The 14,264-nt window shown below is 34.4% G+C and overlaps 1 protein-coding gene across 2 annotated transcripts in view; it reads right to left on the reverse strand.

Moving 5' to 3' along the window:
- Positions 1-14,258, reverse strand: part of GCFC2 (GC-rich sequence DNA-binding factor 2) — a 39,820-nt gene extending 25,562 nt beyond the window's left edge. The window contains exons 1-5 of one of the 2 annotated variants that reach the window (XM_006905228.3): positions 14,116-14,258; positions 11,549-11,674; positions 8,002-8,226; positions 6,595-6,692; positions 2,680-2,795 (exon numbers count right to left, since the gene is read on the reverse strand). In XM_006905228.3, the coding sequence (XP_006905290.1) occupies positions 2,680-2,795; positions 6,595-6,692; positions 8,002-8,113 (326 nt within the window). In that variant the 5' untranslated portion in view covers positions 8,114-8,226; positions 11,549-11,674; positions 14,116-14,258. Of the gene's footprint in view, positions 1-2,679; positions 2,796-6,594; positions 6,693-8,001; positions 8,227-11,536; positions 11,675-14,115 lie in introns of those variants that run through there. The other variant, XM_025049467.1, reaches the window with a different exon arrangement.
- Between the last annotated feature and the right edge of the window lie 6 nt (positions 14,259-14,264).

The following is a 14,264-nucleotide window of genomic DNA, read 5'->3' on the forward strand; positions in this document are numbered from 1 at the left end:
TGTGTGTGTGGTGTGTGTTTTCAATTATTTTGGGTTATTTAAACCAAAACAGGGTTGGGTTCCTCGAGATCCCATATAAATTTTAAGGTTTTTTTTTTTAATTTCTCCAAAAATAATGCCATGGAGATTTTGATAGGGAATGCATTACATCTAAAGACTGGGTAATGTAAACATTTCAACAATATTAAGTTTTCTAATCCATGAATACGAGATATTTATCTTCAATTTCTTTCAGCAATGTTTTATAGTTTTCAGTATACAAATCTTTTGACTCCTTAGTTTATTCCTGCTTCATTCTTTTTGATGCTAATGTAAATGAGAGTGTTTTCTTAATATACTTTTTGGATTTTCCATTATTACAGCATAGAAACAACTGACTAGTGTGTTGATTTTGTATCCTGAAATCTTGCTGGCTTTTATTAGCTCTAGTAATTACCTCTTGTTTGTAGTGTGTATGTGTAGTCTTCAGGGTTTCCTACATATAAGACCAAAGCATCTGTGAACAGAAATAATTTTATTCTTTCCTTTCCTATTTGGATGCTTTTTATTTCCTTTTCTTGCCTGAATTATATGGCTAAGACTTTCAATACTTCATTGAACAAAAGTGGCAAGAATAGGCATCCTTGCCTTGTTCCTGATGTTACAGGGAAAGCTTTTACTTTTTCACTATTGAATATATCATGTTAGCTGTGAGCTTCTCATATATAACCTTTATTATGTTTAGGTAATTTCCTTCTACTCCTAGCTGGTTGAGTGTTATCATGAAAAAAAAAAATGTCAAATGCTTTTTCTGTAATAATTGAGATGGTCATGTGGTTTTTGTCCTTCATAATACTGATATAGTATATCACACTGTGTTTCATATGAAACATCGCTGTATTCCAGGAATCAATCCCACTTAGTCATGATATATAATTCTTTTAATGTGTTGTTGAATTAGGTTTGCTAATATTTTGACTATATCATCCTATTCCCTTCCTAATACTGTTGAGATATCTGCTGGTAATCTTACAGGGCACCTTGTACATAAGAAGTGCTTTTGTCTTAAGGCTTTCAAAAGTGTTTGCCTTTAGAAAGTTTGATTATAATGTGTCTCATATAAGCCTCTTTGGGTTTATCCTCATTTGAGTCTTTTGAGCTTCATTAAATTGGATGTTCAATTCCTTCCTCAGATTGTTAAATTTTTGGCCATTATATCTTTGCATAAGTTCTCTGATCCATTCTGCCTCTCTTCTCCTTGGACTCCCATAATGTATATGTTGTTCTACTTGATGGTGTCCCATAAACCCCTTAGGCTTTCTTCATTTCTCTTCATTCTTTTTTATGTTTCTCTGACTAGATAATTTCAAATGACTAGCTAGTATTTGAGGTCACTGCTTCTTTCTTTTGCTTGATCAAGTCTGCTGTTGGTCCCTCTAGTGAATTTTTCAGTTCAGTTATCATATTCTTCAACTCCAGAATCTCAGGTTCTTTTTAATAGTTTCTATTTATATTTGTTGATATCTTAACTTTGTTCATGTACTGTTTCTCTGATTTCATTTATTTGTCTGTGTTTTCTTGTAGCACACTGAGCTTCTTTAAGAGGATGATTCTGAATTCTTTGTCAGGTAATTCATAGATCTCTGTTTCTTTAGAATTTGTTCTGGAGATTTATTTGTTCCTTTGATTAGACCATGTTCCCGTGTTTCTTCATGTGTTTGGTTATTTTTTTGTTGTGTTTTGTGTATTTAAAAAATGCACTTAAAGGAAATTGCTTTGTACATGGGAGGAACTTCACCAATCAGCCTGGCTAGAGATTCTTAGGAGGTGGGGGAATGGGTGTCTTTTCAAACTTTTTATGGGAGAATGCATCTTTTCTGAGCTTTCACATGAAATTTCCCAACTAGAGAGTTTTGGTTTTCTTTTCTGGAGAGTCTATAGTATTTTGTTCCCTCTGGTGTCCATCTATAATACTGCACACTTTCTGGCTCTGCAACAAGCCACTGAGCTCTCTTTTGTTCTCCGTGGTCCCAAGTTCCTCATTGGTGCTCTGAGATAGATGAAGCAGAAATGAGACCCTTGGGCAGTTCCCCCAAAAGCAAAAATGCTGGATGTATGTTCCACTCTTCTTTTCTTCTAATAGAGAAGCCATAAGTAGGGCTTTTTCTATCATAAGCAGTGCTGGCTTGTGGGAGGGGCTGATGCAGTTGAAATGAAATGGCTTTTCTTACCCATTACAATGTGGCTCTTTTTATCTTTGAGCTTGCCAGCGGTACTGTGACTTCCCAATTCATTTCTGGAGTTCTCAATAAAGGCTTTTTAAAACAGATGTTATCGTTAAGTTGGTATCTCTGTGGGGGAATAAGCTTCGTGTTTTGGCATCTTGCTGCCATCATTTGCAACATATTTTTTTAAAATTAAAAGCTAAGTGCAGATAAATGTTTATCAAAACATTAAGTAAAAAAAGCAGAACTTGATATTTATTTGATTTTAACCATATTATATATACCTATTACAAAAATTAAAAAGACATACACAAAAATGGAAATGTTTTGGTAGTGTGATGCTATTTTTCCTATAAATCTGTTTAATGTTAATATTTATATTTAACAATTTAAAAGATTTTATATATATAGTGCTAATTTTTTTCACTATTAAATATCTAGGACAAATGTAAATTTTAAGATGAATACTACTTACCTAGTATTTAATTGCTTCTTTATAATTTCTAAATTTACTGGTGGAAATGAAATGGAAGTATCGAACTTCTTCATTGTTTGAGACTCACTATTGTGGGAAAGGTCGATATCTCGTCCCTAAAAATAATATGAAAATTCATGTTGTTTTCAATATTCATTAATCTTACAACTATTAATAGCACAAAAGCAGATTTGATACTCCAAGATCTTACCAGTTCAAAATTCCATGCCATTGACATTTTTCATAGTTATAATAAAATGTTTTTCAAATTCTCAGTTTTAAAATTTAGAACTTTAAATTTACATACGAGAGGAAAACTATAAAATCTTATTTTTCACAAAAGCTTAGTTCTCAGTGTTTTTAAAGCTAATAGTTTTATGATCTAATATATTCTCAGAAAACTAAACACCTGTCTTCCATGACAGAGTTGCTACATAACAGTCAAAGAAAAGTAAATAGAAGTCTGCTGGTGGGTTTCTAGGTAAAGCTTTTAATTTTGTTTAAGCTATTGGGTTTTCTGTTATGTACAGAGGAATACATTTTTAACTATATATCTTGTAAAACATGGTATATTTCACATTACTGTCTTCTGGCTCATCATAGCTCATCGCCACCATGCTTAGAATATTGAAAAGGTTCTAGAGAATCTGTTTCAGCTAAGGATATGTGAAGTGGACCAGATACTTAGCCAATTCATTGGCTTAACTATCTCTTTTAATATTTTCCATGAGGCACTATCATTTCTCATATCAATGCTTACCAAGCCTTCCATCAAGCTCCAATCATACCTGCAAAACCCTAAACTAATCAGACTATTTCAAATTTATGTCCTTACTCCTGATATCTTACTTTCTCTCAGATCCCTTATTTCATAAACATCTTTCAAAAACCCATTTAAGTATGACTTTCTGTAGAGGCCTTTCAAAATCTTCCCATTCAACTTTCTGCCTATAAAATGGACCACTCATTTGCTCTTTTTAGCCATCTTGGGCATAGTTCTGTCATAGAAACTATAAGATTTCACTATAAAAATTGTTTAGTTGTCTCTCCCCTGCAAAGATTGTATATTGTAGTGCTCATCACTGTTAAGTGGCCGTAGACGCTGAATAGTGACCCCAAAAAGATATGTGCATGTCTTAACCTCCCAAAACCTGTGACTATTACCTTATATGGCAAAAGATGTGATTAAATTAAGGATCTAGAGAGGAGGAGCTTATCTTGACTTATCTAGATGGGCCATACTAAATGTGATTACACGTATGCTCATAAGAGAGAGGGAAAGGAAGTTTTGGGATGCAATGAAAGGTGGTGGTAGAAAGATGGAACAGAAACAGAGATAGCTAAAAGCCAAAGAATGCCATCAGCCACCAGAAGCTAAAATAGTCAAGGAACAGATTATCCCATAGAGCTTTTAGAAGTAGTATAGCTCTATCAAAATCTTGATTTTGGATTTCTGACCTCCAGAAGTGTGAGAAAATAAACTGCTGTTGTTTTAAGCTACCAAGTTTGTGGTAATTTGGTACAGCAGTCACAGAAAACCAATACAGTGGCATGTGGTAAATCTTCAATAAAAGAATCAGTAAAAGTACCCACATTAGTAATAAAAATGCAAATTAAATAAATTTGAAATTCCATTTTCACCAACTAAACTTGCACCTAAAGCTCGCAAGATTGTGGTGAAACAGTCGCACACACTACAGATCAATCTAAATTTCAGAAAGCAACAGAGAAAAATATAGTAAGTGCCATAAAAATGTTCATCTCTTTTATTACCACTCTTGGCCATTATCTTAAGAGAACAATTCAAAAACAAACATCTGAATAAAAGAAAAAAAGAAGGGAAGAAAAAGAAAAGCAAATATTTATCAATTCTTATTAATAAGAAAAAAAATTCAGATTCCAACTAACCTAGCATGCTCACCAAAAAGAAGAATGACTAAGAAAATCATGATTCATTGACTCTGATAAATATTATGCAGCTTTTAAAATTAGTTACTATTATAACAATGTAGAAACAAGGGAAAATATTTATAGCATGTCAAGCAAAGAGATCAGAATTCAAAAAAGTATGCATAATGTGCACACTGTCTCAAATGCATATTGTCCCAAACTATACCAAGGCATCCTAGTGAACTCAAAGGGGTGATGAAGGTATTTAAAATTTTTTTAGGAAAACGAAGCAATACTCAACATTTGTTGGACTGCTAGTTCAATTATAATTAGTTCATAGTTGCAACATTAGATTGTGCTACATTGATGATGAAGTCTTTTGATGGTATTATTAGTGAAGCTGGGTTTTTGGCAGATGATGTAATAAAAAGTAGTGGTTGAAAATCAATGTGGAGCAGGAGATGAGAATGACAGCCTCCAATCTGATTCCAAGGTCTGAGAGGTCATGCAGCACCCAAAAGGTACACACATCTCATTAGTAAGTAATTGTAGTTACTTAAAAATAAAATTAAAAGTTGTCTTCTTCAATTTAATTATTATTTTTTTCCAAATGGCTTCTAAGTTATTAGGACATTAATCTTATTACATTATTTGGACCTAACTACTTAATAATGTAATTGTTTGGTACTTCTTTTGGCCTAGGGGTTCCATGAATGAAAAAGTTCGGGTACTTCTAATGTACACTATGACTGTAATTAAACAAATATTTCAATTAAAAAGGAATTATGCAAACTTGAGCAGTTACAGTAAGAACTATGGCATGTTTTTTCTTAAAGTATTTTTTTTAATGCTGTTACTGTATTGATTTTCCTAAAAGGCAGGGTATCTACGCCTGTTACAGTCATAAATATAGTCATTTATGAATCATTTCTCTGGTCAGAGATTTCTAAATTACAATCAAAAGCCTACCTTTAGTTTTTTAGTTTTAAGAACATGGAAATTATACAATAATTTCTTACTTAAAAGAGCAAATAATCTTTCAAAGCATTCTTGTTGAAAGGACTAAATAAAAACTTATATCTGTGTGCTATTATACAATTTATAAGAAATTTAATTTAGATCATTATAATTTTGAGCATTACAGCCTACTCAGGTAGATAACATTATCATTCTCATTTCTCAGAAATGGGAAATCATTCCATCATTTCCCAGAAAACTGAGATTTGGAAAAATTAAATGATTTGACAAGTCATACAAGTATTTATGGAGCATTCACAATATTAGGAACTGTGAGATATAAAAATGAACACAATAGTTAATAATTCTTGACCTTATGGAGTATATATTTTGGTGGTAGTGCCAGAACCCAAATCTAGGACTTTTGACCCCAAATACAATATTCTTTTTGTTTGTGAGTTTGTTTTAGCTTCACGCTTATGCATTTACCATATAATATATACTGTCAGTTATTATATCATTAAAGATAAAAAGATATAGTCCTCTCAAGTGGCTTATAATATGAGGAAGATATTTATAATCTGATAAGAAAAGAACATATATGAATGGCGAAGCAGGATGAATGGTGGCCTCCCAAAAGATATGTCTATGTTCTAATCCCTGGAACTTGCAAATATGATCTTATTTGGAAAAAAGATCTTTGTGGTTGTAATTAAGTGAGCTATGTCAAGATAAGATCATCCTGGATTATCCAAATGGTCCCTAAAGCCAACAAGTGTCCTTATAAGAGGCATACAAAGTAGAGGCCCAGAGAAGGTCCTGTGAAGGAGGCAGAGGAGTAATCCAGTCACAACGCAAGGAACACCTGGAGTGACCAGAACTTGAAAAAGGCAAAAAAGGATTCTCCTCTAGAGCCTCCAAAGAAGCACAGCCCTGCCAAAACATTTATTTCAGACTTCTGGCCTCCACAACTGTGAGAGAATAAATTTCTTTTCTTTTAAGGTGTCAAGTTTGGTACTTTGTTATAGCAGCCACAGGAAACATATACATGGGATAAAAAATTATTACCTCTGTGATTTTAACTGCTTTCCTCATTTGCTGTTGTTCCCAAATATCTTGATTTTCATCTTCCTGACTTTCTTCACTTGTTTCTTCATTTCTGGTTGCTAGGAAAAAAAATTCATGTATAAATATTCAGTATTTTTTCCATTTTAATAGCAGCAGCTAACATTTGTGGGGGGCTTATAATGTGCTGGCTTAGCAGTCCTTTATGTGTGTTAACATATTCTTCATAATAATTCTGAGAAGAAGGCATTATTATCACCCTCATTTTATAAATGAGGAAACTCAGATATTAGGAGATTAAATAACTTGTCTGAGGACTGTGTTGAATCTGGGACTTGCATTTAGCAATCTGACTCCAGAAACTGCATTCATTGCCTAAGTGTCTGACTCAAATCTCAGGAAAAAAAGCCTGGAAAAGATGAAACATTTGGTTTTCCTTATCAGAGCTTCTTAACTGTACCTGAGAATCTAAACATTTAAAAAACAATTTCTGAGTTATAAGAAACCAAGTCTCATTCTGAAATATTTGACAAAAGCTTTGTGTGGGTCCTAGGCCTGGCTGGTCCCAGGTGTGGCTGTGATCCAGCTCGCAGCCAGGAATAGGACCCTGGATTTAGACTGTCACGTTAGTGTAGTAGGGCGCTTACGCCTAAAATATATAAACATAATTCAGCTTATTGTATCATGCAGGTTTGGCTGAATGCCACTACTGCACTTTGATATGTGTGGAGCTACGTGGTCCCCTGGAGAGCAGAAGGGGAGCACAAGAAAAGGAGCAGAGGAAGAGCAGAAACAGAAGCGCGCTCCTGCAACAGAACTGCACTCCCCACAATAAAGTTCGTGCCTGCCATTTCATTCTCATGTCAGCCCCTTGTGCATTCTTCTAACTGGGCATCTCACCACCTAAACTTTCCCTTCTCAATCAGCTAGGCACTGACACTTTGGTAAAACATATTATTGTTTATAAATGAGAAATGTGAAAATAGTCTTGTGAGAACTAAAGATAATTGGTTAAGGAAACTGTTTATCATAGCAGGGAAGATTTTAATACATGATACCTAAAATCCCTGTAGATGCTTCCACATTAAAAAAATATCTTTATAAAGGTGACAATGAAAGTTTTCAATATCAAAAATAAGTGTAAATTTCTTTAACCTGTCAAAAGATCAAGTGGAGAGCAGATAATAGTAAACATTATTATATATACCCTTTGATAATAACATTTTGATACAGACATGTCTTTTATAGGCCAATAAGTCATTGACCAAATAGGTATTAAATAAAAACCAACTTTAACACCCTTTAGAATATGAGACACTACATTACCTTTTTATGGAGTTTCTATCATGATATTTTATTTGCATAAAAATGCCTTAGTGTTCATATATTGTAAATAAATTAAATATGTACCTGTTTCTTCAGCCATTTTTTGTCTAAGTGTTGTAGGCTTTGGGGTAAATGGTATTCTCTTTTCATGGTCATCAGGCTCACTCTCAGGATCTTCATCACTGTTTTTCCTCATAACAGAGATGGTAGAAGTATGTTTCACATCCAACGAAATATAATCCTCTTGGGTCCTGGCCAATTCACGTTTTCTGCGGGCTGCCTGAATAAAAGCTGCATCAGGGATATTCACTGAAAGAAACAAAGAGGAGAACACTGAAAACCAAGCACCAATAGAAATACATATTCCTCACATTTCAATAAAGAAAAAAGACACTGTTTTGCCAATTTTTTCACTATTTTGATAAAAATATAACTAAATGGCTTAAAATCTGTATCAGTAATGGAAAAGTATTGAGATTAAATATAGAGAAATGAACCAAATCTAGACGTGTGAGAAAATATAGTAAAATCATTCCAATTTATCTTCTAACTCTCGTTGATTAATGTTGTTGCTTAGTTTTTATTGAGGGTTTTTTCTCACTTCCAAAAGTGCTGAGATTGCCAGGTTAGAGTACGGAGAAGGCTGAACATGTAGTCACTCAGTTAGTGAGAACTGCAGAGGTTAGCATAATGTTGATAGACTAGTCAAATACAAAGTTACAATCCACCCCTCTCCTTTGGGCATCCAGGCATATAGAGAGTGAGAAACAGACTACAACCAGCACAGAGCCAAGTCGGCCTTCAAGGTCCTGAAGTGAGTCCCATGTGAATAAATGTAAGATGTTAAAAAGTATAAAAGAAATAATCAAGTTCATTTATCAGGTGAAAAATATTATGCAGCAGTAGGTGGTAATCACTAGAAAGCAAGGTATGCTCATTAAAAGCAAGGAATAGCAAATCAAGTGATTTGCTTTTTATAGACTGGTACTTATAGACTAGTATCAGGAAAATGATACAAGTCAGGTGTCTCTTCATCCTCTCAACATTTAACAGTTGTAGGTTTTCCTTGTGGATAATGTTCAAGCATGTGGAGAAAATCACATAGCACACTGGATTCTTAACTTGTTAACTACTTCAAAAAAAATGTTGATTATGAAGTAATGTAGGAATCTGCAAAAGGGCTCTGTATTTTGTCTTGTCTATTTTAATGATTTTATTGTGATGTGACTGAAGACAAGACACATCTTTAAAGCTGAGCGATAAAGCTAATATAACCCAAAGCAGAATTAAAATTCAAAACCATCTCCAGTTACACTGTCATTTCTCGACCCTGACTACACATTAGTATATGTGCTGCCAAATCTACTCACAGACCCTGACTACACATTAGAATCACCTGGGAAACTTGATAATTTACTGGTACCCAGGCTCCCAGCCCAGCAATTCAGAGTTAATTAACCTGAGGTGCAGCTGAGCAGCAGTGTTTTTATAGCCCCCTAGGAGATTTTAATGTGCAACCAAGTTAAGACCATACACTTTGGTTCAAATACTCAAGTGTATTACTATAGAAACAGAAATACTTGAATTGGAAGTGATTCACCTTCAAATGACTTGTTAGAGTTTAATTAATAAATCACAAGGAATGGACTCACTAGTGAGATACTAGTACTACATAAAGCTAATTCTCTCAAGCTACAATAAAAAAAGTAAAGATTCAAGAGAAGAGTACTCTATCTTGTCATGTCTATATCTAACACCTAACTTAAAGGTTTCTCACATAGCAGATGTTGGGCAGACATAGGATTAATTAATAAAGTTAGCACACTACTTTATAATAATTAAATCATGTTTTTTATAGATTTATAATCGATAAATAATTTCAGATGCATCATCCTATCTAAGGGGATGAAGTTAGATATGATGCCTCATTGGTAGCAAGCAGTATCTGCAACAGTGAACATCTCAAGACAGATATTCCATCACTGGATCATTCTAATAGTTCTAACATCTAACAACAACAAAATAAATAAATAAATGCACTCCTTCCACATACCAGTCCTTAAATTTATTACATTCCTTCTTCATCTTCTCCAGAAAAAAAGAAGGAAAAAAATGTTCCTCACAGGACTTTTTTAACTTTCAATCAGTGTTTCTCAAAGGGGCATCTGAGGAACGACAATTCTTCACCATGCAGAGCTATCTTGCACTTTGCAAGATATTTATCATCACTTACTTCCAGGGCAGTACATACCAGCAATTCCTTAGTGCCTATGATAATTAAAAACTATCCCAACACATTTCCAAATGCTGCCTTCTTTCTGTAGGTGTGCAATGCTGCCAATACTTTACAAGTACTGCCTTACACTGTACACTGTTTAAGTCACCATTTTCTATAGGAGCTCTGTTCAATTTGGTAACCACTAGCCATATGTGACTATTTAAATTTAACCAAATTAAAAATCATGGTTTTTATTTGCACTAGCCACATTTCAAGAGCTCTATAGTCACATGTGGCTAGGGGCTACTGTGATAGTGAAGACACAGAATTTTTACATTATAGCAGAGAGTTCTTCTGGACAGCACTGTATGTAGTCCAGGAAAGGCTTCACTTGTCTAGTAGGCTTCAATTCTTAATACTGAATTCATCACCAAGTACCTGTACCTTGTGAACTTGTATAAGAAGAAAAATTACAAAAAAGTTCCTGTTAATTAATGAGTTAATAAATCACTTATGTTTTTTAAAATATATTTTGACAATTATATTTCAAATCGATTGTTTCCTTTATAAAGTTATGTATTTTACTTTATTTTCTCAAAAGGGGTCTTAGGTTTTATGAGACTGAAAAGAGTTCACGGCACAAAACAAATTATGAACCTTTGAGCTACAAGTAACAGGCCAGATAAATATTTATGGCTTTGTGGGCTATAAAGTCTGTCAACTTCTCCACTTTGCCACTGTCGTGCAAAAGCATCCATAGAAAATACATATTTAAATAATTGTGGCTGTGCTTTAATAAAACTTTATTTATAAAAGCTGGTGGTGAGCCAGATTTGGCCCACAAGAGGTAATTTGCTAACCCCTGAACTGGACTGATCTAACACACAAAAATGACCATGTCACCTAGTTGCATATAATTTTCAGTATTTCCCCCAAGACCTGCATTATCTAAATCCAATTTGTCCTTCTGCTTACTTTTTTTAGTTCTTTCTTAAACTCCAACCAAATATTTTCAGTCTAACAGCTATTTTTAGTTTTCTACACAAGCCATGTTATCTTCCCTCAAGTTGTATATATGCTACATTCTGTACCTGAAACTTCCTCACTGACAAAATCTTACCGTCCTTCAAATATTGGCATGAGTCGCCTAATATAGCACAGTGGTTAAGAATGGAGATTCTGGAGCAAGTTGCCGGGGTTTGAATCTCAGCTCTGCCTCTTACAAGCTGTCTGACCTTAGGCCTGTTATGCAATGGAAATGAGCAGTCAATTTTGGCACTTTGATAATCATTAGTAATGACTTACCTGCCCCCACACTTCACTAGTTTGCTGTGTTATCAACAGTAAGATCACTGGTATAGAAAATACTGTATTAGAAATAAAGTTCTTAAACAAAATTACCGAATCACCAACCTATTGATGAAAATTCTTCTTCCAGAGAACTAGAGCTGTTGGAAGATGAACTCTGATCATCCTTACTTTCTGAGGCATGATGTGTTCCGTCCTCTTCATCTGTTGAAAGATCAACTGTTCTGGATTCTAACAGGACATTTTTTGAATATAACAAGATAGTAGAATCAATAATTAAAATTCTGAGCAACACATGGCATATATATAATATGGTATGTCAATTTTACTCCACATATTTAAAGTAGATATACAGATCTTTTTCCAACTTCCATTCTTTCTGAAACCAATGGATGGCCTAATAAATGTATAAAAAATTACCATATTTGGTCTATCTTCTTACTAGTAAAATACTCTTTAAAGGATGTACTGAGAAAAGGGAAGGGAATGTTTGAGAAAAAGTGAAGGAATACTGAAAACAAACAAACAAAAGGTTGCAATGAATAAATAGGAAAAAAATTAATGTACACTTAGTATGTTAGGCACATTGAAATGTTTTAAAAGGTTTATTTAATATTCACAATTCTATGAAATGTCTTTTTCAGGACTGGAAAGGCTAAATAACATGTCCAGTGTCACGAAGTGTACATTAGTAGCAATCACTGTATTCTCCACCACCATGCACAGGCAGGGAAAAAGAAAAAGGCAGTTTCACATAGAGTCCTTAATAAAGCAACAAAAAATGATTAATTTTATTAAATCTTGACCCTTGAGTATTAAAAAAGTACTTTTTTAAATAATCTGTGGAACAAATGGAATCATGCACAATGCACTTCTGGGACATACTGAAATGTAATGGTTGCCTCAATGAAAAGCACCTGTGTGATGATCTGTACGTTGAACTAGCCACTGTCTTCCAGGAGGTACATCGTTTTACTTGGAATGACTGACAAACTCTATTCAGATATGGATAGCTGACATTTTCTCAAAAATGAGCAAAGTTATGCCTTTCACTTCAAGAATTAGAGATTTGAAATGAAATCTGGAATATTGGAAAACTTATGTCCTCCACTGTGAACTTGATAAATTTCCAATAAAGACTGATGACATCGATAGTAACATTAAGAGATTTTTAAAAATATAGTATAATAAAATATATCATTTGAAGATCTGCAAACTCAGTGAACCAATGCTTTAAAAATAGTCAAAGCATGATGTTACCGACCATGCATGGGTAAAAGATCCATCCAAAATACAAAACAGAATAGTGTATTTTAATATAATGGAGTACAAAAAAAAAAAAATTGATGGTTTTAGCTTCCATGTTGCAAACTAATCTTTAAAAAACTATTACTCCTTGAACTTTGCTGTAATATTAAAGCAGAATACCTACAATGATCTAAAAAAGGCTATTAAGTATGACTCTCAATTACATTTTTGTGGTTTCTTCACATCAAGAGAAAGAAAAGTCACAACAGACTGAATGCAGAAGCATTTGAGATTTGAGCTCTTTTCCATTAAGCTAGACATTAGATGTGCAAAGTGAAAACAATGTCACTCTATTTTTTGGAAAATAGTTATTTTTCACAAAAAAATGTTATTCTTATGTGTAATGGGGTAATTAAAAATGAATAAAAATTTATCTTAAAATTTTAATATGGTTTACCATATTAATATAGGTTATACCAGAATAAAAAATATAATCGACAGAAAGTAAAGCTGTTGGGATCCTTAATCATTTTTAAGAGTATATAAACGGGGTAGTAAAACAAAAAAGTTTGAGAACCACTTTTTAGAAGCCGAGAAAAGGCAACTCAGCCTCAATTCTTCCTATTAAAGTCTAATCAGAAAAATCACATAGAACAGAAAAATACAGTAATCAGAAATTTAGACAATAAGAAGTCATCAAAATACTTGGACTTAAAGTATTGGGGAGAAATATTTTACCTCGAAACTAACCCAAAACTACATTCTTATAAAGCCCCAATTCAAACTAGAACACGTTCGACGTAAACAGCTTTTTGCTACTTGAATCCTGTATTTAAGAACGCAAAAGTATTTCAAAATTACTACATTGTATTTAACGCCATTGTTGATAGTCAACAGTGTCATCAATCTACTGTTACTCAGTGAAATGTTGTTATTTTTATTTTTTTTGCAAATAGCTGATGAAAAAGAAAATAAGCAAAAGAAAATATTTCAAAGCTTTTTCTCTACAATCTTGTAATGTACTATTGTGGCTAAGAGTTTTTATAAAAATAATTGGGACATTTCGAAAGATATGTGCAACTTACTTACGCTGAGAGTATTAGAAAACTTTTAACTCTTTTGTAGCTATTTAACATAAACATTACGTACTACACTAAAGCTATAATTAGTGAGGGCCCATCTGACGATGCAAACACAAATGTCCCCCCCAAACGTACAGGATTCTTTCTATTCCCCCAAGGAGTCCAATGTGGAGATGCGGGCAGCGGGCGAGTGACCGCTGGCTGGCTGTCTTGCTCACTAACAGCAATTCAGCGTTGCTCATGGTCAGCACCGGGTATAGAAATCACTAGAAGACCCCTAGGGCCTCCTCCCGCCCCTCTCGATGCGTTTTCTCAGGCGCCCACCCCGCCGCCCCGCGTCACCTGGGACGCCTGAGTCGCCGTCCGCGCCAAAAGCCGCTCCCACAGCGCGCCGGGAACTCGCCCAGACCCGGCCCCGGCCCCGGCCCCGGCCCCGGCCACGGCCACGGCCACGGCCACGGCCCCGAAGGCGCGGTTCCGCTGCCACTGCG

Source organism: Pteropus alecto, unplaced genomic scaffold (genome assembly GCF_000325575.1).
Source record: "Pteropus alecto unplaced genomic scaffold, ASM32557v1 scaffold100, whole genome shotgun sequence".
NCBI classification, from domain to species: domain Eukaryota; kingdom Metazoa; phylum Chordata; class Mammalia; order Chiroptera; family Pteropodidae; genus Pteropus; species Pteropus alecto.